The sequence below is a fragment of the Columba livia genome, chromosome 3, assembly GCF_036013475.1.
Source record: "Columba livia isolate bColLiv1 breed racing homer chromosome 3, bColLiv1.pat.W.v2, whole genome shotgun sequence".
NCBI classification, from domain to species: domain Eukaryota; kingdom Metazoa; phylum Chordata; class Aves; order Columbiformes; family Columbidae; genus Columba; species Columba livia.
Window position 1 is genome coordinate 46,761,751 of NC_088604.1, and position 22,494 is coordinate 46,784,244.

At 40.7% G+C, this 22,494-nt stretch overlaps 1 protein-coding gene across 3 annotated transcripts in view; it reads right to left on the reverse strand.

The window, feature by feature from the left end:
- Positions 1-19,069, reverse strand: part of ATG5 (autophagy related 5) — a 77,095-nt gene extending 58,026 nt beyond the window's left edge. For 2 of the 3 annotated variants that reach the window (XM_065056616.1, XM_065056618.1), the window contains exons 1-4: positions 18,946-19,069; positions 17,955-18,115; positions 11,023-11,150; positions 3,244-3,322 (exon numbers count right to left, since the gene is read on the reverse strand). In XM_065056616.1, the coding sequence (XP_064912688.1) occupies positions 3,244-3,322; positions 11,023-11,150; positions 17,955-18,062 (315 nt within the window). In that variant the 5' untranslated portion in view covers positions 18,063-18,115; positions 18,946-19,069. Of the gene's footprint in view, positions 1-3,243; positions 3,323-11,022; positions 11,151-17,954; positions 18,116-18,394; positions 18,417-18,945 lie in introns of those variants that run through there. The other variant, XM_065056617.1, reaches the window with a different exon arrangement.
- Between the last annotated feature and the right edge of the window lie 3,425 nt (positions 19,070-22,494).

Sequence of the window (22,494 nt, forward strand, 5' to 3'; positions counted from 1 at the left end):
GACATTCAAAACCCAGCTGGACGCCTTCCTGTGTAACCTCATCTAGGTGTTCCTGCTCCGGCAGGGGGATTGGACTAGATGATCTTTTTAGGTCCCTTCCAACTCCTAACATTCTTTAATTCTGTGAAAGGTAAATAACTTTATTCAGTTGCTTGGAGAAAGAGACAACTGTAAGCAAGCTGGTAGCCACCCTTGGTTACACAGCTATGAGATTCGAAGAAAGTTTTAACAGATCCCATATCCTGCTTTAAATCAAGTACTCTTATTGGTGATGTCTTAATCCATCCACGTTCTGTATCTTCGAAAGAAAAGTTAAGGATTCGCTGTGATCTTCTTAGAAAGCTCAAGTAGTACTAGTTCTATTTCACATACCAGTAAGGCACTTGCAGCACTTGGTCATAAAGAAGTAGGTATCATCTGTACAGACACAAGCACTAAACGCCCTCTCACATAAAACTGTTTCAAAAACATCACAGGTAGTTTCAACAGTCTGGTTTCATAACTCCGTTCCACCCAGATTTATCTATCAGTTCCAGTTCACAAAACATCAGTGATAGTCTGATTGCATTAGGCAATGTTTGTCAAACATTGTATCAATTATATGGCATTAAAAACCATAAGGAACACATCCAACAGCAAGGGAAACATCCATATATTTATGTTTAGTTACTATCAGCAGTCTTTTTTTCAAAACAGATTAATTTTAAAACCCCTCATTTATCCTTCCAGCTTCCACAATATATCCATATTCTACAAGGAAAAGCAATGCCTTTTCACTTTGCCTGATGCGATTTTGAGCTGACAGTTACACAAAAACAGATGCAGTCTCTCCTCCTCTATATCAGGTCATGGATGGAGAGGTTGGGTCCAGCAGATAAGGGCTTCAGCAGAAGCAGAGGCCTTTCCCCTGGCACACCTGAGTTCCTCTTCCTACTACTATTTCTAGAGCAGTTCACCACCTCCTATCTCTTGCCCAAAACCTGGAGAGCTGGTTACCATGCTGAGAACGTGGATAGTGCTAAGCGTGCTGCAGAGCTGTGTAAGGTGAGTTTGACAGGATGGGACAAAGGTTTCCTCCTTCCCATAAGGCCACACCTGCGTAACAAAAGCAACTTCCCAGACTACGGCTTCTCACAATTCTCAGACCTTAGTACTCTGCTCAACCTTGTACTTCTACAACTATTTAAGGCAACTGTATTTCAGCTTTACTAGAGATATAAATGCATGTTATTTTATTGCATACCAGAAGTACAAGTGAATAAACTGTTCTTTTAATGCAAATGGTGTTTATTACTTGGTCTGCATGAATCGCAGAGGAGGTAAATCACAAGTTTCTGTCAACTTTTAAACTTCTGCTGACCACAAATAAACTTTTTTTCATGTTTCTAACTTCAAACAGTCTTTACAGATGTTCTAGAGCTATCTGTTGTTGACTGCATGCTTTGGTAAAAGAAAAAAGAAAGCCATGATAGCAAAAGCTAAACCCCAGAAAAATCTAATACTGCTCAATGAAGCCAAATAAAAATTATGGCTCTTTGAAGAATAACTACACACAAATGAAAAGAACAATCCAGGTAGGAATCCCACACCTAGACTATTTATCTGTAAGAAACTGTAACATGTGAAAATGTCTTCAATATTTTGACATACTTTGATAAAGCAGGTGTACCTGCTTTAGCAGGTAGGTTGGACTAGATGATCTCCAAAGGTCCCTTCCAACCCCAACCATTCTGTGATTTCAGTTATGTTTTGACTTTAAGGATTAAGAGGGGTTTATTTAAATAAACTTTCAAATTACATCAAAACCAGAAAGAGATTAAGCAGGTGCTTAATTCAAGGTGTTGTATTTTTAAAAATTAAATTACAACATATTTTCAAATAATACTGCCCTAGCAGTAAATTATTTCTGCTGATCTTCAATGTACACCTTTGAGATAAACTTCAATTAGCTGATCCTTTGGCAAGTACCAATGTAAGGACATTAAGTCAGTTCACATTCATACATGAAACTGAAAAGCACCGTGGCGCTGCAACTTATTTCTCAAGATGGGTCTGCTTTGAGGTAGCAACATCCACACATTGCCACTGCTAATCTTCCAGAGCTCAGAATGTGTAACAATTAAATAATGATTTATGAAAATAGATGCCTTACAGCTTCTTCAAAACACTTGCGAAATTTTTTCACCACAGCTCTCTCTGACATATATCAGAGTGTACCAATTATAATGGTTTCAAAAACGTCCTCATTTTCAGATTCATTCAGTCATTTTAAAAGTTTCAATATGTAAAAATAATCATACAGTCTTAGGCTGTGTTAGGTGTACACTCCAAAAAATATCAGACTACTTCTGTTAGAAAGACCTTTTCTAAAACACCTTCAAGAGAAGAGCTGTTTCAATGAAAATGTTCAACACAACTGCTTCCAAGTTTGCTTTTAATTTCTTCTCAAATATCACACACTAAAGTCAAGCCTATTAACCCAGCATGTTCCTTTGCATCAGTTTTCCTATTGCACTGTTTCTTTTAAATGGAGAAACTGAAATTTCAAAGTTAAAATACCCTAATATTTACTTCTGATTTTGACTTCAAAACACACCTAGTATTACCTTCTCAACACACTTCAGAGCATGAAAGAACCCTGCACCAAAGCTAACCCTGCACAAATACTCTTCTGAGCAAAGATCAGTAGTGCTATGAAGTCATACCTAATGGTTTTACAATGTGTAATCAAAATAATGTCTTTCCTATGACTAAACTGTCACAAGACCAAACTCACTTCACTCAGGTCTCTAAAGAGGACCCACATGAAGTACAACAGCATTCCCTGAGTTCAAGGATTGTTGCAGTATCTCAGATCCACGCTTGTGTCGATGAGTACTTAGTACTTCCCAATCTTCAGTCAACTCAAGCTGACCGAATTAAAAACAACATAGAAAGCTTTTCTGTTATATCCACTCAATTGCACTGACAGTCTCATAACTTATCTTGAAAAAGAAATTTGGGTTTTCAGATTATAATAGAATAATTTTCAAAGGAAGGTAATTTGAAAGCACATACAATCTCATGGAAAATACCTGTAGATGTACAGAAAACTTTTGATGATCCTTGAAGAAGGAACATTCTCCACTTCAAAAAGGTCACACCATCCATTTATTTATAAAACAACTGTGAAATTTCTTCCTAGCCTCCAAATTTCATGTAACTTTATGCTTGATTTTAACCAAATGTGTATTTAAGTTTTACCTTGAAATGAACTGTGATGCTCCAAGGAAGGGCTGTATTTGATGCATGAAGATCAAAGAGCAAACCAATTGGGTAATGCCTAAAAATTAAGAGATATTAAATTAACATAAAAGCTGTACATTTAATTCTACATACAGCACTTAAGATACCTGTTGGACTCCACCAATCAATATCCATTATTGCTTATTCAGAAAAGTTGTAGAGTCAAGTATAAATGACTGACAATTTCTGGTAGAATGAAGTCTGGAATTGACACATTCAGTATCTAAAACAGTGGTCTCCAAGCTGTGCCCACAAAATACCGCTAGTTTCACAACAGCCTAAGTGGTCTACAGTGGCCCTGTGGAATCATTCAAAACAGTAATTTCAGTTAAAAAATTGATAATGGTAGGACTAGCTGGTCTGACAGAAAAGTCAACATGCTTTCACACTTAAATGCCCTGGCTTTATACCACATTGAGCTTTCATATTTCTTCCCTCTCCCACATGCCTGATGTCATTACAGACAATAAGTAGTAAAGCAAAAACACATCTGTAGAAGGGCTGAAAGAGGATAATCAAGAGTTTTGTGTTTCAGCAGCATTCTGGATTAAAGGAGTTATACAAAAAAGCTGCTTCCTCCAAATATTCACTTCTAATAGCTTTGTCCTTTTAAATTCATTAGAAGAAACAGCCACCAGAAATATAAGGAATATGTATCACATACATAAAACTTCCACCACCAACACTCCGAAAAAGTCCTTCTGCAATTTTCCTCACAAGCAGACATTGGCAAGATTGTTTGTTTGTTTGTTTTTTAATTCAGCATACCAAGCTCTGTTCTTTTATCTTTTAAAAGTCTTAACTAAAAGAGCCATACCAGCTTTTCATCCTACAAATAGATGAACACACACTTAACTGCAAACTCAGCTGCTTCACTGAATTAAACAGGACTGATCACAGGATGCAGAGCCAAACACATATAAGTTTTGAGAGTCCGGATAACAATAACCAAGGGCATTACGCTAAAAGCATCTGCGCTAAGCCAATTTCCTGACCTGCTAAATGCTCACTCAGCAGTGCTTTAGCACCCTCTACGGGTGAGCTAACCCCAAAGCTAAGGCAAAGCCACCACGACAGCAGAACAAAAACCAAAACAAAATAGTACTACAATTCTTGAACTTGTAACTTGAGCAGTGTAAGAGAAAGGGACCTGAGGGGTCCTGGTGGACAGCAGGATGACCATGAGCCAGCACTGTATCCTTGTGGCCAAAAAGGCCAATGGCATCCTGGTGTGTATTATAACGGGGGTAGTCAGTAGGTCGAGAGAGGTCCTCCTTCCCCTCTACTCTGCCCTGGTGAGACCACATCTGGAATATTGTGTCCAGTTCTGGGCCCCTCAGTTCAAGAAGGACAGGGAACTGCTGGAGAGAGTCCAGCGCAGGGCAACAAAGATGATTAAAGGAGTGGAGCATCTCCCTTACGAGGAAAGGCTGAGGGAGCTGGGTCTCTTTAGCTTGGAGAAAAGGAGACTGAGGGGTGACCTTATTCATGTTTACAAATACACAAAGGGTGAATGTCACAAGGATGGAGCCAGGCTCTTCTTGGTGACAACCAATGGTAGGACAAGGGGTAATGGGTTCAAACTGGAACACAAGAGGTTCCAGTTAAATTTGAGAAGAATCTTCTTCACAGTGAGGGTGACAGAGCACTGGAACAGGCTGCCCAGGGAGGTTGTGGAGTCTCCTTCTCTGGAGACATTCAAAACCCACCTGGACATGTTCCTGTGTAACTTCATCTAGGGGTTCCTGCTCCGGTGGGGGGATTGGACTAGATAATCTTTTGAGGTCCCTTCCAATTCCTAACATTTTGTGATTCTGTGATTTTTATGAACTTCTTAAAAGAAAGACTAGGGGGAAATATCAAGAAAGTATCTAGAACTGTGTTTTCCTGACAAAGGGAAAAAAGAAAACAGATAAGGCATATCCGGATTTATCCCAATTCATTTCTAAAGCTCAAGTTTTTAGCACCAAGACTTTACTATGAACTGCTAATCGTGTCTTGAGTACATCGACAGGGATTCAGCAAGAGTTCCATGAACGAGCGGTTCTCCAGGTGAGCCAAGTAACAAAAATCAGATTTCCTTTGATAATTAGATGAACAATGACCTTCAGTCATTTTCAATTTATACAGCAAAGCAGACAGCTACAAAGAAAAAAAAAAGAAAGAAAAAAAGCACCAGTTCTTGGCCTACCTCTATATTTTCTATCCAGTTTAGATTACAAAATAAATTTCATGTACTCAAGCTTTCCCAAATAAAATCCTTGTGGTTTGCACGATTCATAGTTTTTATTTTGAAAGAGGCCAGCCATAACTTCATTTTGTTCTATAGCAGAACACATCAGATTAATGAAGACCATCAACCACGAGAGAAATTGTTTTCTATTCAGAAGTGCAGCCTTCCATTAAGAGTAAAGTCCATAACAGGAGTGAAGCGATCCTGACATAAGATATGTCCTGTTTCAAATTCCAGTTCTCACACACTGACATTTAATCTGAAGCAAACAGAAGCCTTAAGTGATGCCTGTGCATAATGCTGTTCTTCACTTCTTTTTGAGATACAGTTACAAGCATTTTTAAGAGTCTGGAAACAATAGCACTCCATATAACAACACTAAAGCTATTCACCATATTTATTTCCTTCAAAATAAACACTTGGTTTCTTAAGTAGGACAGAGAGTTAAGGGAGACATAAAGAAAAAAGTTGAGAAGAAGAGGACTTGTCAATCTGTACATGGCATAAAACCACCCCCAACCTCATGAACATCCCCTCACTCCATTCTTAACCATATATCTACCTGGTGCTATGAGCCAGTATTCCCTCATTAAAGATCTTGTTTCCAGTGGTACTGCTGCAATGCTGTTTCTGAACTTCTATTTAAAAAATAGGCATTCCAATTAGAGAAATACACAAATGCTCTCCAGAATCTACAGTAATCAGAGGAATTTAAAAAAAAAATAATTAAAAATCCAAGAGATCCTTTCAAGATTTGTGCCTCCTCACCATCCCCTCCCCACAAACAAACCAAACAACAGCAAAGGGAAACATCCAGGCCAGAAATGTATCATTTTGGAAAAATATTATTGGATGGTTGAAATCAAACTGGTCTTAACTACAGTGGGAGCCAAGGACAGGCAGACTCTGCAGAACTTTCTCAAAGGAACTAACGGGAAAAATATCAAAGAGAAAATGTCCAAGACACCATAAAGCTTTTTTTTACAAGCTGCTAGAATAATGACCGGTTCTGGAAAGTCTTCAATCTATAGAAGTGCATCAGCATCTTGACTTCCAGACATTGTAAATTTATTACTGCTTTTGTTATTATACAGAAGGTGGTTTCAGAGTACAAGAGAAGTCCTGGAAAACACCACGTTAAGTACTTAAAATGCTTTTGAAAGTGACAGATGGACAGTAAGGAAAATTAGTTACTATTCTTGTAACAATTTCTTTCTGGACCCAGGACAGAAAGGGACAGTATAAGTTGGTAGGTCATTTTCAGACCAGAATAATTTACTGTGGTAATTCAGTAGGACATGTAACATGAACTGATAAATCCAGGACAAAAAAAATCCTACGCTCCAGAACTGTTTGGGGTACTAAGTGTATCAAGTGGCCAAAATCTGGTGTTCAGGTATTTCTATGAACAAATGCCTCATTGAGGGAAATTATGGCTGCATCGGGAAACAGTCTCACCATTTCCTTTAGTATTCAGTAAGAAAAATTTTTTTCTTAGATCTTTTAAGCAATCTCTAGCACTTTCAAATAAAATGTCAGCTATGCCTGATCAAATGGTGCTCTGACCTTTTGTCTTCCACTGATTCCTGATTAGGAAAGGTCAGGCATCCATCCAGTTGGTAATAGAGACACCTATGCAACTACCAGGGCTGGAGCACAATCCACAGAAAGGGGACAGAAACTCTGCTCAAGGCCACATGCAAGTGCTCCAAGAGGATGGTAACAACCTAGAGGATGTCGTCCTGACAGTGTCTGCAGTCATTGCAGTGGTGACTGAAGACAGAGAAGACCAGAGTCTTGTGACCTCTGGGAAGAAGGCAGGCTGCTCCTCCACCTGCAGTCAGTGCCTCAATGGCCAACAAGGTTCGCTGCAAATTCTGAGAAAGGATCAAAGCAACCTGAATAGCACATCCACACCCAGGGGAAGAAGTGACAGTGGTAAGAGACTCCCTCCTACAGGGGACAGAGTCCTCCCCCATCTGCCAAACTCACTTGCTACCTGCAGAGGTTTGCTGCTTGTTAAGAAGTTGCAGACAGACTGGCAAGGTTTGTCCTGTGTTTGGATTATTAGCCCTTGCTGTTCATCCACATGGACACAAATTTTAACTGCTGCCAGTGTGAAGACTCACTACATAGCTCCAGGGGCAAGGCAGCACCTCCACAATTTTGCCACTGAAGGAGAAAGGCTCAGAGAGGTGTCAACGTTGGTCAATAACTGCAGGTCAATAACTAGTAGTGCAGCTGGCATGACAAGGGCTTGGCCTTTACAGCCACAGGACACTCTTTGAGGATAACGGACTGCTAGGCAGAGATGGAGTCCCCCAGTCTAGTGAGGACAGCTTTAGACCATTAATATGGGTGTGAGTAACAAACCACAGACAAGTAGAAATTAATGGACATCAGTGGAAAGCAAGTGATGAAAGGTGACAGCTTTACAGGAGATCTCAAAATAATAAAAGAAGGTAGAAAAGAGTCTACCACAAGTTTATGTACATAAATGCACATAGCTTGGGAAATAAGCTGGAAAAGCTAGAGCTCCACATGCAGTAACATAACTCTCACAATGCTGGGCTACCTGAAGTATGGTGACACTGCTTGCACAACTAGAATGCTGTTGTGGATGGATGGACATAAGTTGCTCGGGAAAGGCAGGCAGGGTAGATGAGGGAAGGGGGCTGTCTTCCACATGAGGGAGCAGCTCAGATGTATGAAACTTAACAGGACAAACAACAGGTTGGCTGAGATCTTGTGGCTCAGGATCAGAGGAGAGACTAGTAAGGGCAAGATCATGGTGAGTTTCTTACAGATCATGCAATCCAGGCAAGGAAGTAGATAAAAGTATTCCCTAAACAACTCAAGAAGTTTCTGTGTCACAGATCCTGGTTCTTGTTCATCTCTGACATCTGCTGAAAAAGCAACATGGTGCAACACAAGTAAAAGATTCCTCCATACAGGTATTGGGATAGACCAGAGCTGACCCACAGCTGAATCTGCTAATTACTAACAAAACAGTTATGGATGTGATAATCAATGGCAGCTTTGTCTGTAATGACCATGAAATAGCAGAGGTCAAGATCCTGGAAAGGCTGATAAAGGAGAGTAAGCAGAACACAGACATTTGACTTAACTTGCCACTTCCTCCTGGTGCCCCTGCACAGTTTAGGCTCAGCCACCTCAGATGCATCACTGGAAGAACTTTCAGTCCCTCATCTGCAGTCAGAGCACCAAACCTATCCTGTAGTTACAGAACTGCAGGTGGAAAAGGAACTTTCCTCCTGTTGCCAGCAGCAATAAGCTCCCGGCCCTTCCATATCTTCAACCATTTTCCAATTCAATAATTACAGACGCTGCCTGCATCTCCTTCAAGGTCGTTCTAGGTTTAGATTCCTGCAGCTGCAGGGTCTTGGACAAAATTGCATCTGTTTCCTTTTGTAGTTGCTCATGGTGCACAGGCTGATGATCTCTTCCTGCAGCTCCTCAACTTGGCGACACAGACCTTCCCCTAGCACACACCTCCCGCAGGCAAGCAGACCATCTTCCCCTGCCCAAACAATCTCAGTGGGAGGCCCCAGGTCCTTGTAGCGCTAGACCTGGAGATCTTCATCCTCCTGCAGGAGCCTCGCCTGATTGCTGCAGACCATGAAGTCAAAACTCTGTTTCATACTTCCTCCAAAATCTCACTGGAAAACAGAAAAGCTGCAGGTGGAAAGAGATACACCACATCCCAACCAGGCATGAAACTGCACTGACTGCAAGTGCTATGACCTCACAGTGCAAAGTAAATAATTAGAATAAGAAATATTATTAACAAGTTCTATTTTATTCTGAATGAAGAAATAATTTTTAAAAAGATCAAGCATTAATGCTCGCTGTCCTTCCTCAAACTACTAGCTCCATCTAATCCTCAGTTCTGGTATTTGGGCCTTCCCTGGTACGAGCCTCAGCTGTTGAGGGGATTACCATTCTCTTAAAATAATAGTTTGCAGATAGCATTTTCCTTAGAAAAACAGTTTCACTGAAATCAGTAGACCTGTTCCTGGCAGAAAATGCTTAGATTTTCTGAAAGATCAGAGCCTTAATTAGCAGATGATAATTACACTATTCATTTTCATTTAAATGTTCAATGACTTTACTAACTCTTCACTTAATTCTAAGATTATAATTTATATTTTTACTCTATAATTCTAGTTTAAACATCAGGGTATTTGAAAACTTAAAGAAAATACAGATTTATGTTATATTTTAATTAAAAGGCCTCTCTTGCCTTTCTGTTACAACTTCAGAGAAAACTTGTAAAGTTTCCTCCCATTATTCACGTAAGACTCTGAACACACTGGGACAAACTTGGCAGCCTGGTGTTTATTTAGATGGTATCCATGACTCAAGGTCACTATGGCACACAAAGAAACCAATTATTGTTATATTCCAGATAATCTAAATAGATTTCTAAAGCAGATTTTGCCAGCAAGTTTTGAAAAGGTGAAAAAAAGCTAGGTTTTTTATGCTCTTCTTCTTACATTTTTACAAGGTTCACACTAGGCTGGTCTCAAAGAAACCAAAGACTAGAAAAGATCTACAGCATTGCCAAATCTAAAGGGACTCCATGATGTGATGCTTGCTAATCCCAAAACAATCCAAGTTCAAGAAGCTAAAGGAGTCCCTAGTAGTTTTCTTTCCTATTATGATACAGGAAATAAAGAGAGATACAAAATCTCTTAGCATTTAAAATGCTAAATACCTTTTGGAGAGCTGATGCTATCTATACAGAGCTAGCAAACACTGCAGCTCTCAAAATGTTTTCTTTAAAACTCTTCATGGCAGAAAGAAACAAAATCTGATAAACAGTATTTATGAAAACTAAGTAAATGAAACCTCAGTTTGATTCCCCAACCTCTCAGGAAAAAAAGGAAGATGCTTTTAATAGACCATATGAAAGAACAAAAATAGAAATCAACAGCAGCTAGTTCAATAAAGTTGAACTAACTGAATTCAACAAGAGCCTGTGTATCAGTATTACAGTACCTGTTTTACTGCACAAGCACATATCACACCAATGAAAAGTGAAGGTTACACACATTTTATTATCTTTAAACACAGACCCTACTTTTATTCTGACTCCAGAAAAAATACTTCCTATCTGTGTTACTAGGCATCTTCTAATAAGGTAGAATAAGCAAAACAAAGATTTATTGTGTGATTCTACTGCAAGAAATGGTAAAGCAAAAAACCACAGGCATTTTGCATTACAGTAACAGCTAGAACAAAAACAATAGGTGCAGCACAACCTCTGCCTTATACACGTAGCAAATACAACCAGAATAATAAAAAATACATTCAACATTAAACCTTCTGTTCTTTGCGAACAAAATGCTTCTCTTACCCTTCTCCACTTTTGCCTTCCTTGAAACCCAATGGAGTGATTGGTTTAGGAAAAGTACTGACACTTGCTAACTCTTTACAGGATAAATTAAGTAAAGATACAAAGTTATTATAAATAAACTCACCATTTCAGTGGTGTACCTTCATATTCAAACCATATTTCAGTAACTTCCTCTTGTCTCATAACTTTCTGAAAGTGTTTCTTCACTTTGTCTGTTACTAGAGTCAAGTAGCTTATCCTTGGCAAAAGCAACTGAAAGAAAAAATTATAGAAGCTTTAATTATGCATAAAATGTATTAAATTAGTAAAAATCTGTAACAAGGCATGCATTTTCATAATGAAAACTGAATTAGCACTCTTCCCACCCCCCTTAAGGTAAGATGTCTTTTAGACAGTTTACTTATTAATGGTCAATGAAAGGCTATAAAATTATGTATTCAGAAGATGCAGAATAGCAGTATCCAATATACTAGTACACACACAGAAAAAACCCCAACACCCCAAACAACTGAGTTCTTGATTCTTTTAATATGGTCGGAGGGAAAAGAGTGTAATTTAATTTCTCCTTTTCTGTACTTAAGCAGGCAAAAGAATGACGTTTTTAACCTTTTTCACATGAGCAGATAGGAACGTGTTCTAACTTCTTATTGAATATAATGAGCAACTGTGTTCCAGCTTTATTTAAAAATGGAAATTCCTACAATTTTTTTTTTTTTTTTTTAAGAGTGAAATCTAGCTGGTTAATGGTTTGCTTTCTATGTATGTTTTGTATTTCTAATAGCTGGCAATTTCCGTTTTCTTTGCACTGGGTTTGCCAATTCAATGTCTTCGTTAAGGCTACTATGATGATTCTTCCACTATTTAACCTTTGCCCAGCAACTAAAATCAGACAGAAAATCCCCAGTATTTCATCAGATGAAACACGACACCTTCTTACAGCTTTCTAGTATACTATTTTTTTTAAACAGAATGCTGTGTTATTTTTATTTGCAACCCGCTCCCTCACCCCCCCCCCTTTTTTTTTTTTTAAGTCTCATGCCTAGTATATATTAAAGCATTATTGATTGCAACAGTGTTTGACATAACCTTTTAAACTGCATCACTAACTTCCTCTGTAAAGTATTTTACTTCAGTTTGTCCTATGGAAGAAAAATGCAGTTTCAATTTCAACATAATTCAAGACACATATAACCAAACAACATTTAACTGAATTCAACAGACTGTGGCCAGCACTCCCAACAGGCCTCTTTGGTGTACAAAACTTAACAGTTAATCAGGTTAACAGGGACTGTCTGTTTTTCAGAGATGCTGAGCATTTGCAGCACCTGCTGAACTCTTTTGTTAGCCTTCCTGCCTCTTCTTGTGGGGCTGTCATATGCAGGGACAGGAGCTGGACTCAATGATCCTTGTGGGTCCCTTCCAACTCAGGATATTCTATGATTCTACCTTGCTACAGTCTTCCCCTTTCATGGGAGACACAAAAGAATCCAATTCTATCACTATTCTAGCTTTAGTTATCCCAGAGATTTACAAATATACTAAATCTGTCAAGTGAGACCTTTAAAATCATAGTTTAAAGACATTTTCATTTTTTTTGCCCTTTTTAATATCTCTTCTCCACCAGTTGTCCACACTCAGTGAAAGATACAGGCTGACACAAACATTTTTACTCCAAAAGTCCTGTAATTTTAAAATGCTATTACTATTTTCAGAGGAAAAGTACTAAAAAATATTTTTTTAAGAAGACAAAAAAAAGAACAACCAAAGAAAAAACACACCACACACCTTAATGTATTTAACTATATGCTGGGCTTTAGGTAAACTCTCTGAGCACAGAATCATGTTGTTTTATAGCAGCCTCTATATGAAAAATCAGACTTCTACACAGAAGTTCACCTTCTAGACCAGGGGTGTCAAACTCGTTTTCGCTGGGGACCACATCAGCCTCGTGGTTGCCTTGAAAGGGCCAAATGTAATTTTCTGACTGTATAAATGAAAGAGTAGTTACCCCCAGTGAAAACGAGTTTGACACCCCTGGTCTAGACCATTACACACTCAGAAGCTTCTCCAACACTTCAGCCACGTGGCAAGGAGCCTTCCCTTCAGGCAAAGCCACGTTCACCAGAATGACACCTGCCCTACAAATGCTTCTGCTACTGACTCCTAAACCAGTCCATGCAGGCCAGTGACACAACACCCTTTCACCCTTTGGTTATCCTACAGAAATGATGCTGGGAATCAACAGCCACGATTCAGTGATAAAGGTAATTCTTGGGTTAGGGCTGTAATACCTAATTAAGAAAAAAAACCCCACATGATCGTATGACGAGACTTATTTATCCAAGTTAAACTCATGCCACTAAGTCAGATTTGCTCAATTGCCTTTTTTGTTTTTTTGACAAATAACCTTCTATCAGCAGACTTTGTGCTAAAGGTTATATGCTATGAAAAATCAAACACATCCAACATTGTAAGTAATGTAACAACTGAATGTAGGACTGATAACTTACCACATAATATGCTAAAAAGACAATGCCCATCATAAATGAAACGACCTACAATACCGCACGAGCAAACGTGCACACAAGGTAGTATCAAAATTTATAATAAATAGACTGAGTGCATATTTAGCATAGATTCAATACTTACACATTTAAATAGTGTATGAGAGAAAACAACTAATAGGAAAGTGTCATGGTTCAAGCCCAGCTAGCAACTAAGACCATGACAGCCCCTCTCTCACTTCCGACTTTTTTGGGGGGGAAGGGGAAAATCTGACTCTCATTATATACTGAGCATGACACTAATGGTAAGACATATTTCACTGATCAACATAGATGTCAGTCTCAGTGCTTGTCTTGCATGTGACCCCGTCATACCAATTTGTACGTGCAGCTGGAGGGGCAAAGAAGTCCTTGGTTTCCCTGACAAGAGCAAAGATATCAGTGAGTTTTTACATTCTTCTCATACCAAATCCCAAACACTGGAAAGCTACTGGAAAAAAATATTAACTCTGTCTCAGCAACAAATTAGTGTTATCTCACTGTTCTCACAGTAAACCTAAACAAAAGGCCACGCTAGCTATGAAGGAGAATAGATTCTAACTGAATTAAGAAAATTAACTCAGTTACAGTTAAACCAACACATAAAGTGCATGATATAACACACAAGGAATTAAAAAGAAGAGAATCCCAGTTTTGATTCAAATTGTCAGACAATTACTGCCATACTGCCCACTGATCAATGGCAGAGGAGTATAATGCTGGCTGCTCACTATACTGCATAACAAGGGAACCTAAATGAAAAAAATCTCACTTCCAGTTGAGCTGGAAAGGACAGATTTGCAAGAAGATTCAAGAGAAGTCTAAAGCAGTCAGTGGGTGAATTGCTTTTAAGTGTCAAGACCAAGGATTCCTGAAATGTGAGGCTGGGTGCCTTTCCCTCCAGCAATCAGTTGTGTAAGTTCTCTCCCACTTGGTATAAGAACAAAAAGTTAGCATAAACTCCCTCAAAGTAACCAGAGTACACGGTGTAAAGCCAAGTAGATGTTCATAGCAACTGACCACTGCAACAGTAATGAAGAGAAAATAATCACTCAGTATTAACAATTAAAAAAATACCATTTGAGAACATTAAAAAAACCCTAAAATTCATATTCACATCTAAATTCTTAAGTCAATGGTCACAGCCAATGTAATTATTTAATCCTTTTAGAATAAACAGGTACTAGTTCGTTGGTTAACAATGAGACACAACAATAATAACTGCTTTGGATATTATTTCTAGCCTGAGCTTTGAAAGAAATTGTGAAAAATATGCACATGATTTACATACGTTCAACTTCAACCAAAACAGCTATATGAAACTAATGCAGAGGGGAGCAAACAAATAAGATTAGAAGTTTGCCTCATTAAATTAAGAAAACAAAAGTAAATCTCCAAATACATTACCAGGCAGAATAAATCCCAGCAGGCTAGATCACCCCATCCCCAGAATTATACAAACCACAACAGTGTCCTTTTGCATACTGTGTATTGCTCCAGTATTTAATCACGATGAGCAGGAATGCTTTCTGTAGAGGTTTAATGAAATGCAAGGAATTCCTAATGCCTAAGTGAATGTTTGCAATGCACCTTTGTGTAAAAACAGTACCTCTCCAGCTACCTCTCCATGGGTTTTGTTGCAGAGCAAAACATTTTTCATGCAAAACAAATTATAAAACAGATAAATTCTAGATTTAACAGGAATTGGGCTGGTCTGATCACCCGTGCATCCAGGGTGAAGGAACAAAGTATCCTAACATGGAATGACTTCACCTTGCTCACTATTATATACATCTTAATAAAACAACCATTTTGACACCGGAGAGGCTTGAAGAGCAGCCCAGTAAAGGCTAGCCCCTTGGGGAGAGTATCATTCTATGAATGCCTTCTGTTATAATTTTGTTCTTTACACCTGACAAATCTCAGCCAACGAGTAGTCTGCTTCCTGTACACATTCTATTTCTAGCCATTTTTTGCACCAAGAGACAGACAGTATACCATTTTAAAATAAAAATCATGACAATTCTAGGACTAGGGAAAAATCAAATTGTCCAGCAAGAAAGGTAGTTCAACCTAGCTGTTCCTTATTACATTTCCACTGCAAACACAAGCATCTGTAGAAAACAATCCAAAGGAACTTCAGCCTAACTCTGCAGAAACATACCTGGCTTGACTACAGGAAGAAATAGGACAGTGTTTTACCTGAGCTGCTTAGTCTTGATATCACTACTCTTTCCAAAAGATAGACAAACTCATTTTAAATTAGCTCTGCTACCCCCATGCAGTGTCATAATGTGACACACACACGCATCAGTCCTGTGCTGTGCTAATACATCTAACAGACAAGGATCCCCTGCCACACCATTCACAATAAACTGAAATCCATCACACAGATTCTGGGTTGTTTTTCTAACCCTTCACCCTCCAGGTGTACGTCCTCATCTTCACAAAGAAAGTTCTTCAAACAGAAGCTTTATTCCCCTCTTATCATACCGATGCCACTATTTCATTCCTACAAAACCCTCCCATTTGTGGAAGGCACTCTTGAATAAAGAGGTAATATCTATATTAACAAGTATTGAGGTGTGATAAAAGGAAAGGTACAAAGCTGAACAGCTGGTGTAAAGGGCTGTGATTGTTCACTACATAAACTTTTTAAATTCAGTTTTGGGAATGTTGATTTTTTTTTACTTCAATTTAGCTTTAGTTTGATCCCATAAACTAAATGCCCATTAGCAGCTGAGGCTCGTCATCTGCATCAGCTTCACATGAAAATGATTCAGCTTGTGGGCTGTGAGACTGCTGTGTGATGCAAACCTGGACACAGTAAATGGAAAGGATGAAGACCTGCTTCAAAAAGACACATCCAAACAAAAAACATTAACATAGATGAACTCTGAAACCACGAGAACTAACCCATGATTTAAAACCTTGGCCACTACTCTACCTTTTACTATTATAAATACTTGGTCCCTTCAAGAGACAAAGCTATGTTATCAGCTGCAACATGACCTGAAAAAGGAAGAAGCTAAAATTTTAGAATTGTGATCTATGAATGGGTAACCTCATTCAGGTGTTCCTGCTCTGGCAGGGGGATTGGACTAGATCTTTCGAGGTCCCTTCCAATCCCTAACATTCTGTGATTCTGTGAATAACAAGATCAATAGAACAACCAGAAAACTAAGACTTGTGAATTTTTGTGCACACTTTAAGCAGAGTAAGTAAAAGAAGCCCTACCAGCTTAAATCTATCTCCTTGGCTTAGAAAGCTGGCCACACCAAGAAGGTAACATGGTTTCAGATTTTCCACGCTGATGTTAAACAGATCAAGACCGCATGTCTCTATATTTAAACGGAGACCTTTCATGTAACTCTCATACAATCTAGATATATATATACTTAAAATCATATTTGTATTAAAAATATACAGAATTTAAAGTCTGAGACTTCTAGATAGCTCAAACATATTTGGCAACAGGTCAGCTGCATGAAGTAAAGGTGCTTCTGCTTTACCAGTGGTAAAACTAAAGCCCAGAATAAGCACTACTATCCCTGAACAAAAAGCACTAATGCTTTATTAGGTTTCAAAAACCCACTGGGCACACATGTAAATCAGAAACTGATGATATAAAGATGCTATTAAACACATAAGAAAATATATATCCAGTAATATTGTCAAAGGGAGTAGAATGTGATATGACAAGACCTAAGGATTTCAGAATCAAGCAAACCTCATAGTATAAGATTTTCCTCCCACATACTTGTTACATTTTCAATTTAAGTTTCACTGAATCAGGTAACATCCTCTATCAATCAAATTTCTATTCAGTGCTGAAAGGAGAAAGACTGCTGAGCACACTAAAGAAATACCACATTATTATAGAAGGTCCTTCCAGTTTACAAGTCAAATACATCCACCTCACCCTTTTTTTTATCATCAGCTAGCAATCCAGTCCTGGCATTGTACTATTAAGACATTATAGCTGCTTTTCCTATATCTGAACTAGATCTTCCGTGGCTGCTAGCATTTAAGAAAGAAAAATTAGTAGAAATACTGGAACCAGTGTTAATTGGGAATTTGTGTTACACAGGTGATTGATCTCAGTATTTAAGATTACACAAAGCTCTGACTGAAGTTATTTCTGTAGTAAGGTAACATACAAGAGCTCTCCTTCTGGTCATTATCCAATAACATACAAGCTCACCATGAGTACACACAGAGCCTTATTTACTTTATTACTTTTCATAATTTTTAGAAGTTCTTAATTATCTGTGATAAGTTTATCTCACTGGTGAAACAAGCATAAAGCTCTGAACCTGCTGTGAAGAGAAACTAATGACGCAGCATGGTCATAAGTCACTTACTTTCAGAAGGTACCAAGAATATGAAGAAAAGACTTGTTTGGTTTTGTTTTTTTTTTTCTCACAACATGCAGTAGTACACATGATAAGAATGAAGGAAACAAACATAACTATGGCACTGGACTATCTGTGACCACCTGTTTTATACTCACATAGTAAGGTTCAGCTTCCCTTTCAGTTATTTCATCCTGATACAGAGTGAAACACGTTGGTATTCGTCCAAACCACACATCTCGAAGTACATCTTTGTCATCTGTCATTCTTCCAATGGATAGGGAAGCACATGTAGATCACTTTGTTTCTTCAGCCTGAACTGTAACCCATTCCACCCAAAAGAAACAAGTCAGTATGACTGCAAATAAAATACATCTTGCTAAAGACTCTCCCATAACTATAATACACTCCCATAAACACGATCAACACTTAAATGCATCAGTTTGTACAATGAATGGGATGAGTTAAGGCCTCCAAGTCAACTCTTTCCCAACTACTAACACACAGTGGATGACGAGTAAATGAGCATTTTCTAAGCCTGCATCACGCTCCAACGGTACAGGTAAAGAGACCTTTCCCGTTACCGCCTTGCGCTCACCCCGCAGCTCCCGCATCCCCCTGAGGCCCCGGCTTTACCGCGGGCGGGCGCCCCCGGGCAGCCAGCAGACCCGGTAGCCGCAAACGAGCCAGAGGACGGGCAGTGGAGGGGACGACGAAGCGAGCAGTTCTCTCGCCGGCGGGGCCGCGGGCCGGCCCGAGGGGGTCACCGAGGCCCCAGGACGGGCCCCGGCATCGCCCACCGCTGCGCTGACACCCGGGGTCGCCCGGCCAGGAGGCTCGGGGCGGCGGCCGCCCTCTGCGTCCGCAGCAGCGGCCCGGCCAGGCCCCGCGAGGTCCGTCGGTCGGTCTGTCTCCCGGAGGGGAATCAGCAGCGCTCCCGCCTCACGGGGCCGAACCGAGAAACGCTACAGCGGCAGCCCCGGCATGCTCTCCCCGGGCAACGGCAAGGCCGGGGGGCGGGCCGCAGCGGCCCCACCCCGGCCCCAACCCGCCTGGGGTGAGCGGCGTCCCGGGGGAGGGGGACCCGCGCCGCGCAGCCCCGCCTGAAGGGGGTGAGAACGGGTCGGCGAGAGAGAGGGTCCCCATTACCTCAGCTGCGACCCGCGCCACCTGCCGCGCGCGGAATGAGGCGGTGCGCCAGGCAGGAACTGAACCACGGCCCCACCCTCGCCATGACCCCGCCCCTGCCCCACCCCCTCGCGCACGCGCTGTCGGCCGCACGGCTTCCGCCCGGCTCCTGGCCAGCAGGCCCTGGCGTCACCCCCGCCCCCAACCGGCGCCGGAAGGCGGAAGTGGGGCGGAGGGTGGTGGCTGAGAGGGGGCGGCCCGAGAGAGGGGAGGGGCGGGTCTGTGATTTCTGGGTGTGGCGGGGGCGGAGCGCGGCCCAAGGGCGGCCGGGAGCGGGGCGTTGCCCGCCGCGACACAGCTGGGACCGGTGGCTGCCCCGGCACTGGCGGACGGGGATCAGTTTTGCGGGACCTCCCTGCAGGAACGCCGTGGCCCCTGATGGCTGCAGCGCCGGGGCCGGTAGGCGGGGGCCGCGGGGCTGCGGCTGGGCCCGGGCCCGGGCCCGCTCCTGCGACAGCCCGCTTTGCCCGCGGAGCTGAAGGCAGAAACTCTGCGTGCTGATGGGGTTAAACGGCCTTCTGAGGGTTTTGAGCACAATGCAGCCACTTCAGTTCTCCGTTCTCTGACCCCAGTGTTCTCTTTTCCTGTTCTTTATGTAGTAGATTTTATACGCTATAATTTTATACCGTGATCACAGGAGGGTGAGGAGAATGTGCTGCCACCAGGGACATCTCTTACATACCAAAGCATCATTCAGGATCAGTTTTTATCGGGCCGATGGATGCAAGTTCGCAGTGAATTCCATGTCTGCATTTTAAAGAAAATCTCCTGCAATTCTGTCACTCTGCAAATTCCCAGTCTCGATGTCCGGCAACTGTAGGAGTGAGCAAGAAGGACAGAACTTTTCAGGTGGGAGGGAACAACTTCATTCCAAGGAAGATCTGTGTCACATCTTCCTTGCTAGTATGTGTCACACACTAGCAGTGTCAAAGCTGGGTTCTTCTGTCGCAAGGCGTACAACTGTAGCAAGTGTATTACAACACATATTACGGCAGTGTACGTTCGAACAAAACCCGATAAAATGTGTTTTTACCAGATATGGATGGCACACCACACTGCAGTTTCAATGGTGTGATGTTCTTGCTGTGCTGCCTTGTGGCCACCAGATGTCACGCAGTGGCCACTGCTGCTGAAGGTGTCGAGGAATTCAAGAATTCCGATTATTGACTTTTGTGGGTTTTACCCAAAGACTAGCGTTTTTATTAATATGCATCTTGCTGACTCAGCCATATGATTTGTGCAGTTTTAGGGTTTTTTTTTCAGTCATCTGAAATATTAGAGAAGTCTGAAGAAATTGTTTTATTTCTTCTAGTTGAAATAAACTTGTAATGAAAACATGTTTTTAATAAAACATAACATTTTGAACATGACCCCAATTACTATTATTAGAAAAAAGTACCTTTTTTCTTTTATTCATGCCCTACATGCAAAAAGTTTAGCCATGACACTTCTGTGATTTGGGACATACACAGTGAAACTTTCCCTATCTGTTCTCCAAGGCTTTTGCGACACATTCACTTGGAAAAATAACCCAGGTAAACTGGTGTAAACCTGGATTAAACTTCATATTTGGTATGATACACCCCAAAGCATTGGGAAAGATGGCATAAAGCACATGCCATATTGCAAGGGCTTCACACTCTGAAGTGATCGCTTTCCTTATACTCCCAAATATAGGCAACATACACTTGTGTTGGGTGCACATGTTGGGCAGCACCTCTAACGGGCATGCTAATGCTGTGGTGATGGAAGGAGAGGGCTTCCTGCAGACGTGTTCCCTGTGCACTCACAGCAGTTTAACCAGCATGGATGGCGTGGAAATTACTGTCTTGCAGGCCTGGAATGGCAGAAACATCTGGATACAGAAGGACACATCCATGGAGATCTGTGCAGAACTGATCCCACAATTAAAAAGGCATTCATCCCACAAGCAGTGATCATTGCTACGGGCTTCTTTACGGATTTGTGCAAGGAACCCCTGTAATGATGTCACGGGTCTGTTGAAACCAGTCTGGTGAGGATGCATTGACTAGTGGAGCTGCTGTGAGGTGCCAGCACCACTGCAAAAATAAGTAGTTTGCCCTGGTTACAAGATACACAAACTTTCAGAAAGCTTTGCACATATGGATTTCGCTACAGGAAATCAAGGAGAACCACGTGTTTATTCTTTGCCCTTTCCACCCATGAGTCCTCAGGGCACTTCTATAGGAAAAGGCGAATGGTTCGACCGATCATTTTAGCAGCATCACTAAAACTAATGCCAGCTTGTATTGGAAAGAAAATGGCCCAGAAACATCCACTGGCACAACTGCACGCGCTCATTTTTCCTGCTGGTCAGGAAGAAGTCTGCCAGCACTGCTATTAGCAATAATACTAACAGTGTGTGTACACTGAGGATGTGACCCATTCTGCCTGTGCTTGCCTCTGGAGATCTTACTTAACCTCTGCTGCTACAGGTCTTGCAGCACACCATTGCCCAGCTAGACTGTGTAATCAGCATTCCGTGGATTACTAATGACAACTACTAAACAGATTAAACATCTACTTTTGCATTATTCCCTCATGTATAATATAAGGAACATAGGCACCTGACTCAGGCATAGAGATTCCACTCCATAGGCTGAAAATGGAGCACCACTGAGTGCCCAAGTCTTTTGCTGAATCCAGATACAAGATGCTAAGTAGAGAATAAAACACAGTAAGTTATAAGGGAGATAACCTGCTATTTGGAGTATCTTCCTATTTAAACATCCCATCAAACTGCTGATGTGGTTATCATCAGTAAAATACATTGTAAAATCTGTGTGAGATTATGAAAACAAAAGTTTTGTAGGTAAATGAGGTACTACTACTAGTGAGATGAATTTAGTTGTAGGTAAATACATGAGATACAGTGTAACGACTGAACAAATAAATTAAACCTGAAGTGAATACCAACTTTGATATTAATATGACTATAAATAATTAATCCAGAAATTACAAATAATGTCAAAACAGTCATAATAAAAAAGGAATTACTTCCTTTGGCATACTGTTTTCCACATTGTTATCTAATGCTTTAAGTTGCACCATCACTCAGCAGAATGGAGTCTAAATCGGAAGGGGAAGAGCTCAAGAAACATATTTCCAGTTCCAAAGATCCTCAAGCAATACTCCCCATCTTGAACGTCATCATCAGACAACACACAGTGTGTCATTGGCTAATAGCACCCAAATCAAAACACCTGTTAGTGAGTACATATGGAATGTGAAGATGCTTGTAAAGAACAAGATTATAAATAAAGATGCATTAATTCTAACAGAAATAAGATAAATGGAACAGATGGTTTACATATTTGTGGGCAGTTATGTTTTTGTGTAATGGTAGTGGAGATAAAGATTAGTAAACAGAATCACTGTGTAATTTAGATTGGAAGGGACCTTTGGAGTCCCTTCCTGATCTCTAGGCCAACACTCCTTCTCAAAGCAGGAGTAGCTACAAAGTTAGATCATGTTGATGAAGGCAAATAA